This window comes from Argopecten irradians, chromosome 6 (genome assembly GCF_041381155.1).
Source record: "Argopecten irradians isolate NY chromosome 6, Ai_NY, whole genome shotgun sequence".
Classification (NCBI taxonomy): Eukaryota; Metazoa; Mollusca; class Bivalvia; order Pectinida; family Pectinidae; genus Argopecten; species Argopecten irradians.
The window spans coordinates 28,889,805-28,902,579 of NC_091139.1; the positions used below are offsets into that span (position 1 = coordinate 28,889,805).

At 33.0% G+C, this 12,775-nt stretch overlaps 1 protein-coding gene across 1 annotated transcript; it reads right to left on the minus strand.

The window, feature by feature from the left end:
* Positions 1 to 9,393: 9,393 nt before the first annotated feature.
* LOC138326326 (beta-1,3-galactosyltransferase 1-like) lies at positions 9,394 to 12,146 on the minus strand. Its single transcript, XM_069272445.1, has one exon. The coding sequence runs from the start codon at positions 12,042 to 12,044 to the stop codon at positions 10,899 to 10,901; it is 1,146 nt and encodes a 381-aa protein (XP_069128546.1). The 5' UTR covers positions 12,045 to 12,146; the 3' UTR covers positions 9,394 to 10,898.
* Positions 12,147 to 12,775: the final 629 nt, after the last annotated feature.

Genomic DNA, 12,775 nt, shown 5'->3' on the forward strand with positions numbered 1-12,775 from the left:
GCATAGCCGAACTTCTTTAATGTTAGATCTAGAACTGGCCACTATTTCATAACACGGTATCCTGATCATATTAACATATACATTTTGATTCATTTCAAAGTGATGTCTCATAATTAGACGATGTTTAACACCTTTTGTGTAAATTTTCCTACGATAAAAGCCTGATTATATCTTATCTCTGATTGGCCCAAAACTTGTATTAACTCAGTCAACCCTGAAAAATTCATAATGGACTGATCTATTGTTTGATTAAGAAGAGCCTAAATATGTGTTCATTGGTGAATGAGTTAATTCTGGTTGTACTACTACTTAACATATCTAACAAAAAAAATATGTTAGCATAAAGTATCCATTGTTCTCTCTTTTTTAAGGTTCAAAAATCAAATTTATAGGCAATTATACCCCGCAACGAAGGGATTATACTGGAATCGGGTCGACCGTCTGTCTGTCGGTCAACACAACTTTGTCCGGCAAACTCTTCCGAAACTGCTTGACAGATTTTGATTATGGTACGGGGAGCTGAGTAAACTATCAAGGGTTCTGCAATGTTCCCTATTAATGGATTTATTACTAAATTTGTGCAGCATGGGTATCAGTCGTCCACTCTGGCGATAGTTCTAGTTACAAAAGAGTTAGTGTCCTCACACAGAAGGAGATTCATTCAGCAAACAACAAAATATGATTTGCATACATTAAAACTGCTTTGAACGTAAGCTTTTTATGAATGGACACGCATTCTTTGTACACATATATTGATATTTACATTTTGTCTCACAGAGACTCCCATTACTCTAATGATGCTTATCATCCGCTTTATGAGTCAATAAATGCAGCCTAGACATGATATAGTAATTCCTATAACATGAATGGGAGTCCTGTTTACTGACACAAAGGGAGTTCGCGCGGCAAAATTTAAATTGAAGTTGAATCAACCAGTTTGCTTATGAATGTATTAAAAACGAACGTCTGAATTATTTATAGAAAACTGAGAAGTTGTTGAATAACAGTGATCTTTTGACGTCTTTCATTTTTTTACATGGATTAGTTTTCATCACCTTGACCTTGACTGTTCAGGTTTAATGGTTGAAGCGGGAAATTCAAATGTTCCCTCGCATCTAAATTATGTTTTACTTTAAAAAAGAAAACAAAATGTTAATATAATAATTAAAGAATTGCAAGATTGCATTAATTGAAATATAAATACTCTCATCAACAAATGCACCTTAACAATAATTTAAGTCTCAACTACAGGAGAATTCCGGATAAAGTACATAGTACGAGTATATTGGTTGATGAGAATTGCATTCCTTAACCTCCTTAATTATATGCTATTATACCATATTTTGTTGCCTCTCATTGCGAGACGTTGATGAATAATTCATGAACATTCATGAATATTATTCTTGCATAAAATTCATGAATATTCTTCAATTATTCATGAATATTTCCATGCGATTTATGAACTTAAAACTTGAATAATTTAGGTGGGGTTTCATTAACATTTATGAAATCTTTCATTCATTAATTCATGAACATTCATGAACCCATTCATGAAAATTCATAAACAGTTCATGAATATTTGAAGAACATTCATGAATTTAAAACCGTTATGAATTATCATAAATGTTTATTCGTTATAATTCATGAGTTAATCATGAACAACAACTCGCAGCAGTATTCGCAAACAATTCATGAATATTCGTGAGAATTCATGGACTGGAACAATCCATGGATATTCATGAACTTGAGTCATTTCAATGTTGTTTTCATGAAGTTTCATGAATGTAAGATGGAGTCAGCAGCAACAATTTAGTTTGAATGATTTAAAGCATAATCCTTGCAACGCCGTATTGAAATGGCCACTGGACTCCACAATATTTTACCACTAGAATTCCACTAGAATACCACTTGAATACTACTGGAATCCAGTGGTATCTAAGTGTTACCTACACAAAATTTCATCTGGATTCCTTTGAAATTTCCACTGGTGTTTCCATTGATATTTCTAATATTATTCAAATGGTATATTTTTATGAAATTTTCTATCAAACTAATAGAAATTCTATTGGAATCAATTCCATATTTGATATAACTAATTCTTGGGACAATAGGTACACTGTATAATATCAATACATGTATATAAAATCAAAAGAGTGTAACATGAAATCAACAACAGTTTACTGTGGTCATTATGGTTTCATTCTGTCACAGGGATATGCAGCAATCAATTTCATAATATAATCCGAGTAAATTAGTATTTGTCCAAAATAAGTCCACAGTTGTAAAGCATGTTTATATGGACAAGTTAATTCAAATTTTGACAAAATTATACAAACCAATATATAGGGATTGGATTTCGTTTTTATGTTAACCATGCTTGAATGGAGCAATTCCTCTAAGAATAACGCGCCCCATATTGAATATATTCTTAGAGGAATTGCTCCATACAAGCATGGTTAACATAAAAACGAAATCCAATCCCTATATTTACACTCACACAACTTTTCATTTATATTTTATGCAATAAAATCGTCATTTGAAAGTGACGTAATTATTAAATAAAAGTCGGTCAAAAGTGGGAGGAGCTTACTCAATTGAACAGCGAATGATGACGCTTCACGTAAGGTAGAATTATTCATCCGCGACGACAAAAAAGTTCAATATTTTAGTGTAAAATAAACATGACAAACAAAGTAAATTTCAGAGATAATTTTATTTAATCAGATCAGAACTTTAAATATATATTCAATTTTGCTAAAAGTTAATATATAGCGTAATAACATAAAAAATTTGTACACGGCCACATGTGTGAACTCGGTGACCGTTATTGTGCAGCGAGGCGAAGCTGACGCACGCTTACACACTTTAGTTTGCCGAAGTTGTGAAAACACCGATTTTCAAGTAGCTCAATGTGCTTGAGATGTCGTCTGACTTGACGATATTACATCCTTGGGAGCCATGTGATTATATAATCTACGCTTAGATCCATATCGCCATCGATAGATGAAACAAATTCACTTGTGTTCGATGGATACAATGTAGCCTATTTGTGGTGACGCGAAACTGTCAACACGTGGATTATTAGCGGTGCATGTTTTATAATACACATGATTAAATACTCAAAGAACAAAGACAAGAGGATATGTTTATAACTGACCTCTATCAGAGGGTCTCACACCCGTCCACCCCAAAGGCTCGATCGTAGGACGAACATAGGCACAGAGGTAATGTTTACAATTGACACCCATCATTTTTAATAAAAATGAAAGCACGTCGCCCCAGTCGGGATATTTTTCCGTTTCTTTATACAATTGTTAATTTAAAAATTGTTTGAATCGTATATAAATATAAAACATGTATATATTGTTTACATTTTTCCAAAATTCTATGAAAAACAACAATATACACGTAATGTTGCGTCAAAATGTAAACAAAGCCATGTGTTTCTTTTTAAAAAAAGTAGTCCTTTTACGTTGCACAGAACATTTCCTTACGCAAGTTCAAAGTTCAATGTTACCATGCAGTTATGGTAAACAAAATCGGCTAGTATTAGCGTATAGTGACCAAGCCTAGCAAATGTAAATATATATGTATAAACACTATAGCAATATCAGTATGCAATAATTTCATGTTGAAAAACAACTCCAAATAAATCAAAACTTACTGAAAGTGTTCATGTGTGGTTAAAGAAATTCAGAAATAGGATAATCCTTTCACTAAATGTCAAAACTTCCATTTGAAAATGAAAAATGTTTCTCCTTCCACACTGCAGCAGATACAGCCGCCATTTTGAATGGTGACTGTTTTGGCGGGAAATATTATAGAAGCCATGTGACTCATGTAGTCATGTGACAATTCGTGACTTCAGCGGCTAATTCATCAAGTTACATGAAATATCATGTCAGGAATCATTCATGAAGTTTTATGCACAGCTTATATTTGTCAAAATTCTTAAGAATGAATGAAATAATTTCATTCATTTCAACGAATTTTAATAAATATCAGTTATGCATAAAACTTCATGAATGATTCCTGACACATTGATCATGAATAATTATGAATATTTCTTGGATTCATAAAACTTCATGAAGAGTTCATAAGAGTCATTTGATGAATATTCATGAACTGTTTTTCATGAACCACAATCTGCTAATATTCTTTAGAGTTCATGAATCATTAATGAACATTCATGAAGTCTTGAATATTTACCATCTCGCAGGAGCTAGATGTGATATTGAATATCTGTTGGTATTACCGTAGGTTCTGTGTCGTGTGGAACGCAGATTGGTAGCTGCAATACGTTTATTACAAATATGAGTCCCAAAGAGTGACAATTCAGTACATGGTTTCAATGGGATTTATAGCAAAGTACAGACATTACACATCAATTATTTGATAAGCGGATATAATTACTAGTTAATCAAAATCAGGATGTCCGGCTATATCATGGGTTACATGACCACATGCCGCAACTTGACCGACTGACCCTAAAGCTAATACAGTATATGACGAACATACATCCAGAGGGACATGAGAATAAGTTACAGTTTGTATAATTATAGACCCACCAGAGTGTTCCAAGACCATTTTTAGACGTTTTTGAGGTCTAAAACGTCTAGAAATGGTCTTAGGGCACTCTAGTGGGTCATAATTATATAAACTGTAACTAATTATCGGATCCCTGTGCAATTACCTGCAATACACATGGTTAATCTATGAAATAATAAAAAAAACGATATTTGAACATTTCCATATTACATTAAATAATGACAATGACAATGGTTTTATTCTCGTAAAAATACAATCAGTAGTGATTTCTTTGCTATCGAAAATATTAACAAGATTACGTTCTTCAAAAATACATTTTAACCACTGTGTATAATAATTATAAGTAATCTGGAACAGTTTATAATAAAGGTTATTATGTGATGATTCTACATATGTATCATAATAGCCCAATAGCCAATCATGCAAACTAATACTTATAGCCAATGGGAATCTAGCAAGTTCCCCGTATAAATGTAGCATGAAGTTGATGCTACAAAATTTAAGGTGGAGACTGTGGATTCCATATGGTCCTACACGTATTGTGTTTTTAATTTTGATTATTTCACAACAAACACAATACCGACGAGAATGGAATTCGAATCCACGCAGACAAACTCTGTGATTTTTATCGCGAAAATAATTATTATTAAGCAATATTTAAATAGATGGATTTACATATGTGATATACATTTAAAAAGACAATATCAAAAAATACACATATTATGCATATAAATATGTAGGTATATGGATATTTACATACTACTGTACCTCATTATATCATGAATGGAAGTACATACTATAACAATTGATGTTTTCGCGAATTTTTAATGTCGCGATTTGCAAATATAATTTTTTCGCGATGTAGTTATCTTCAAGGATTTATATTCATATACGTCCTTGATTATAGATATATTTTCAGTCTTTGACATACACAGTTCATACAGTCACATAATAGTACGAGCGGGGGACATTCTCGCGATCACGTTTTTTTCGCGTAATTAATTTCAATTTCAATTTCAACAAATGTTATTGCCATATATTATATACAGTTAAAAGGATTAGACAGCAGGCAAAACCTATCTAAATCTTCTCCTTAAAGTGACAACAAGTGGCAAGAGATACAGACAAATCCATTAATATCTATACATGTACACATTAATACAAACATTCAAACCAGCAAAAAAAGGGAAGTAACTCCTTAATATTTAAGAATATAAAATATTGTCATTACGATCATTCAAATTCAAAACTATACACGTACATCATTTGAATTGTCCACTAACTGTAAATCGCGAAATTAAATTGAAAAGTGAACAAGTCGTTAGGTTTAAAAACGCGAACTTAAATCGCCGCGAAAAAAAATGGTTCAAGTCAGAAGCAAAACGAGTGTACACATAATTTAATAGATAAAGACAACTAGACGAATAATGGACATTTTGCCTATCTCTTACCACGTAAAAATATACTCATATTTACCATATTGCAGTGTTTTCAAATCCTACCCAAAAAAGAAATTATGAATAAGTTTTTCGTACACAGTTTGATATTAGTATTCTCATTTGACAGTTAATGGGAAAAGCTGCAACATATATTGATCTTATTAATTGTAAACAGATAAAGTCATATTACATTTGTATATTCTTTCACTGCATATGCTTAAGTTACGTAACTTGTAGAAACAGAATGTTGAAAAAGCCAGCACGATATTAACAATACGCAAAAATGACAAACCCCTAGGTTTTCTCAATAAGTAAAAAGAATATATGTTTTAAACAAAATCGTGAAAACTTCTAGCATGAACATCGTATGCAAATGTGAAAGTTTTGTTCTCTAATAGTTCGGGTAATCCTTACAAATAAGCAAGACAGCGAACATTTATTTCCAGAATAGATTGGACAAAAATGTTAACAAATGTTTCTCAACTGATATTGGTTGCTTGATTGTACTTTCTGTTACATATAATAGTCTACTCAAGTGCATACATGGCGAAGCCCCTTTTCGATTTAAATCCCTACAGTTTATTTCCGCATTATTTATATCATATTTTTTTTTATTAAGGGTTCTTAATAACAATCCTTCATTCAAACATACGCTTTATTTAGAATCTAGAGTGACCAGGAGAAAGCCAAACGAATGAAAGAAAGATATGAACATTGATAAGTTGAAAGTTATGAAAAGTGGTTTAGAACTTCTATCGTTTTTATCGGAGGGATAGATTTTAAGATAAAAGTATATTAGGATGTGAAATTATCACCTTGTGGAGCATACTGGTTATAAAAAAGCTCTCTCCCTCTTCCTCCCTCCATATCTCTCTTTCTATCTCTTCCCTCACTTTCTCCCTCTCTCTATGTAATTTGAATGTTTTATTTTTTTGGAAACGGGCTTTATATAAGTTGCACAACTTGTGCCCAATCCCATTGCACATTTGACAATAAAATATGTTTAGATAACAAAACATTTTTATTTATACATTTATTCGCGTAAACATTAAATTTGAGTTTGAGATGTCGAAATAATTAAGTGATTGATAGTATTCATTTAATTAAAATTAGAAAACGTTTTATAATAATTCAATAGTATATACATCTAATTTCTAGTAACACAAAAATACATGTAAAATATTTCGTTTTGCTTTTGTTGTCTGCACAATCAGAATAGGTCAAAATGTCATGGATTTAGATTATAATTTTAAATACTTTTTCATATCTATATGTATATTGAAGTAAAATAGGACGCTGAAACTTTTAAATGGTGGTAATAGCGTAAAGTAAGTAACTTTTATTACTGAAGTAAAGCACTAATTCATTCTGCTCCTGTTTTTGATAGCTACAAAATACCATTCGTCGGCGGTTTAGCATCTTTAACTCGTTCCAATGTGAGGTTCAAGACTTATGCCTTAGTACCTGATTATACAAGTGTTTTGTTAAAAATTCCTATATTGCGTGAATTTGAGTGAACTTATTTAGTCACAAACATGTACATGGTCATTATATTTCTTATCTTATTGAAAGTTTAGATAATGTAATTTGTGTAGATAATTAAACCTTGATATTCTTCATCATCATTTTCTTAATATATTTGCGGTCATTATATATTTCATCATTCATGTATTACGGGAGAAGACGGACTATAAGTTATTCAACTTGTGTCTGATCTCTTTCATATGTGAATATGAGGATAGGGATATTCTACCCGAGGGTCACAACATGTAGTAAAACCCGAGGCTTGGAGAATTCTTCTTTCATACCTCGACGTTTTATTGCAATTTTACAACTATTAATATCCCGCCATTTTGATATAAATTCAAAGAAATCCACGGCTGAAAGTCAATTTTTCATGAAAAATTGTGTGATATTTTCAACAAAAAATCCGTTGTTTGCATATTTTATTGTAAAACCAGTCAAGTTTGTGAAAAAAAAAGAGTTAAAATTTACCGAGGAAATAGAAATTTTGTTGACGCCGTGACGTCACGAGGCTTTATTGCATGGGTAGCCACATGCAATACAGCCTCAGGCGGCATGAGTGTATTGCCCTAGACCAGCCAGTATTGCACCCGTAGGTATGAAAGAAAAAATCATCCCACCTTTAAAGTTGGCAAATATAAAATGCCTTGAAAAAAGATAATTACAAACAAACAAACAAAAATAAGTTGCCAACTTCGAGGAGGTCTAAAGCTATGTAATTTGTTCTTTAATTAAATAACTGAATTAGCTCGCTCTAGTAATTATACAACAATATTGATTCGGAGATAACAGACGAGGTTACAATGACTCGATATCCCATCCTTCAGGGCGCTTTAACAAATATAATTACCAGACCTTTTTCACTTTTATAATTTGTGTTGTACAATCTAAGCTATTTGAAATGATATTTCAACATGTTGTCGTCTACAAAAACGTTTTTCCGTAAAAATAATTTTGATCACAAAAAAGTAAACGCCTCATCTGGCGTCCTATGTATTCTTGAGGACATCTCAAACGTTTTCTTCAGATATATGTAGGTTTCAAATACGCCCAGGTAAATGTACAATATGGGATGAAACCCTGTACATATCAGTGCAACATATGTGAACCATTAACAAAGCTGCATCCATCCTTGATGAAAGTATATGTAAAAATGTCTTCATCACTCGCCAGATTAAATTGAATGAGATTTATCAGAACTTAATATATTGATTAATATGGACATGACATCTAAACATTAATATGTACACAGGGAAAGCATCTTCAGGTAAATACAGTCCATTTTCAGTTGATTTTTTCAGGTTAAAACGACCTGAAGATATTTTGTTTGTGTATGCATCCCTCGTCGGAAGAGTATACAGTGTATGAATTAAGACGAGTACAAATTACTCGAAAATGCTAGCTTCATTTACTTCATTAATGCATTTTAATTGGATTATCACATTATATTTGCATTAATCTTTCTCTATATGTCATTTGTAAATAATTTTGCAGTTTTTGTTATAAAAATACATATACATGTAACCAGAAACATTTATTATGTACAAATGTATGCATGGGTGTTTCTGAAGTATATACATGTAGTGCTTGACACACTTGTTATATGTTACGAACAAACGGTATATTTTACTTTTATTTTTAAACCAAAAATTTATAAGTGTTTACAAATATGACATTATACAACAATAACATGATGGCCTATCGCTAAATTACCTGTGAACTGATATTTTGACACGTGACGTGTGCTAATCAACTAAGCGTGGCAGGTCACTAACACACTTTCTTACGTAGTCCCCTCATTAGCCAGGGTTGATCACGCGCTTTAGTTACTGTATACAGGTATAGAGATTTAACGCGGCACGACATTGAAAGTATTCTGATTTTGAGACTTTATATCTGATAATTGGAAAAAGACATAGACATCTTCAGTTCGTCTGACCCGTGCATGATTTATTGTTCTAGTAAAGACACTAATGAATGAATTTGAGCGAAATATCAACAAGTCGTCGGATGTACCGTATTACGTGTATATGAAAGCTGAATGTATTTCGTAAAAAAAAACAATTAGATCGGAAAATATCACTCCATCTAAATTCTAAATATGTGTTACGGTTCTCAAAACTTAGTATATAAAATGAAATCCACCAACTCACAGTAGAATTAAATGACGAACTTATTTACTGGTAATTAGACAATGGTATTAAATGTGTATTAAGTCACACGATCGATTTCAGACAAAACACAATTAGTAGATGCATTTGCACATATGCAAAAAAAATCTGTTTAGAATCATACCTTAAGTCGTATGGGCAGGTTTTATGGAAAAAGTCGGAATTTTGTAAAGTGGGTTCAAGGATTTATTTGACCAGTTGACATTAGACGACCCGAGTTGGGTTTTGGGTAACATAATCAAGAACATATACGTTCTTGATGTTCATGTATATGTGGTCCCAAACACCGCGGATATACAACGTACATGGATTATTATGTACATTTTATTGTGTATAGTTATGCAGTAATCGCGCAGAGATGTTCATTTATCTACGACAGGTACACATCAATATATGTATGGTATAAATCCCTATTTCCATGCATATTCCAAACTCATATCTGTGATTGAGGATAATATTAAATAGGTATCGGACATGTACACAGGTATTTGTGTCTTCAAAATCGATTTTTACAAACGGATTGTTCACATTAGATGGCAGACACCGAATATCGCCACTCTAACTTATGCGAGTAGAGTCGATCCCGTTGTCCTCGTGACGTCACAGGTCAGGGGTCCTGAATCGGGGTCAGTGGCTTGGGGCTTCAGGTGTGTTCTAGAGAAACGGCGCATTATCTCTAATACCGTAATCGCTATGAAACTCGTACTTTCGGCATTCTAAATTTTATCCAATGACGCTTTTATCAAGCCTTATATACCAAACCATTCCGTGTACACTTTAAATTGGCGTTTCCTTATGCCGTGTTATTTTTGGCGCATAACTTGATTTGAACGAAAGATAAAAATTCTGAATAATTACTTTATCTTTACACATATATCCTGCACAAATGAAAAAAATAGTTTTGAAGCCATATCGATACATAGGTAATCCTTTGATCTATCTATCTTCAAGAGAAGTGATTAATAGTTTATTAGTTACATACCTTTTACCAGGTATATACATGTACATATTTGCACAAAAGAAAGACTCGCCCAGGTAACGTTGGATTGTTTATGACGATAGAACATTCCTTTAATGTATTTTTATGTAATGTGATTGTTTCATACCAAACGCGAAATAAGCCAAAATATGACGATATCCAAAATATCACAATTTACGGTATCTTTAACATCTCTGTATATCAAAGCACACGACTCATATATTAAGCACAACTATATTATACTGTTGTCAGAAATCTATTGTGCTGTTTCCATATTTGTTTCAGTTGTGACGGTGTATATCCTTGTGCTGACAAAACAAATTTCGTCAGTGACGATGTTCGATACCCATATATGCCTGTATCTTGGACAGGTTTTACTCCAAGTTTGTAAGCTATAATAGCCAAGTAGACATCGTCCAGACGAAAATGCTTGGTATGCCGCATGGCTATCTGTACGTCCGACACGAAGTCCATTGTCATAATAACGGTCCCACCCGCTATAAATGGTGGATATTTTGTCCAGGGGTACTCTGAAACCGGAACATGCCACTTACTCGCGTTACTGCGATGAGGCTCATAACCATCAAATAACCGTCCCATATACAAATTCGTTCGATGTTTAGGTGGTAACTGATTCAGATACCGAACTAATGTTTTCAATGATACGAATATATCATCATCTATTGATACGATAAAGTGTGCTTTAGGACAAAACTCATGTACCCAATTAAATAATGTAGATGTTTTCAGCGTATTGTTAAAATATGTATCATGAAAATCCATTAAAATGATATCGTTGAATTGTTTAATTTCATCCCAAATATAATCAAAAGACCCATAAACTGGGGTACCTAATACAAACACTGTTTTGACGGTTACATCTTTTAAATACTTCATATTACCCCATGTTTGTCGTATGGCGATCCTTTGTTGTAAATTATCATATTTTGATTTCACAACAAACAGCAGAAATACATCCTCCATGTGATTTTGGAACTTTGCGCTGGTATCCAAACACGTGTTTCTTGGATTGTGGAGGTACGGCCATGTGAACGGATTGATGACTCGGTGTTTAACTTCTCCAGTTTGCCTATACGCCTGTACCAGTTTCACCATATCCACGTCAAGAGGGTACGAAAAGTTATCAAACGATAAAAATGTATAAACTGGAGCTGTTGATTCGGTTTGAGAAGTCGGTACTAATAGTTTCCTCTGGATGGTAGTATTGGTATCCTTTATAAATATCACTCGTGATGAAATGTTAAAAGACACATAGTGAAAGTTTCTTATTGGTTTCAGATTCTGATTCAATTCATAAATCACAAAAACCGTAATCAGTACCACAATATAAAGCACACAGACATGTCGTCTTATGAACTGCATGGTAAAGTCTAAACTTCCTCAATATCTAAACGTACCTGTGTCGATATCTGTACAACCATTCGTCACTTTCCGCCATGGAGTGTAACAGTTACTGACTGAGGTACATATGTTACACCTGATGTATGGCGTCCTTTACAGTGTTTAAATGTTCGGATGGATGAACATATGTGAAAAGGGTATATGTCACAGATGTACGTGTGGCAGGTGTTACCAATTACTCATTGATAGTTGAAACACATGCTTTATGTGTTTTCATTTTTTTTTTAATTTCTAATAACAGGATAATCTGCCGATATTTACACAGCTACGTGTGTATACTTCCGTCCATGATTTTGCTCGGGATTAAGCATTGCTAGGCTGGAGACAAGTACATGTAGTAACTTTAATATACTGCACGTGTTATATACAGTTTACATATATAGAGGATTAGAAGACTCTTTAATATGTGGACGGATAGGGATATTCTACCCGAGGGTCACAAAATGTAGTAAAACCCGAGGCTTGCCGAGTGTTTTGCAACATTTTGTGATCCCGAGGGTAGAATATCCCTATCCTTCATATCCACTACATATATGAAAGAGTATTTTTCTTTCATACATTGGCGTTTTATTGCAATTTTACAACTATAATATCCCGCTATTTTGAAATAAATTAAGTATATAAAGAAAACCACAGCAGCTGAAAGTCAATTTTTCAAATGAAAAATTACGTGATATTTCCAACAAAAAATC

Bases quoted from the DNA above. Each gene is read 5' to 3' on its own strand.
- LOC138326326 (XM_069272445.1), bottom strand. From the start codon at position 12,044: ATGCAGTTCATAAGACGACATGTCTGTGTGCTTTATATTGTGGTACTG.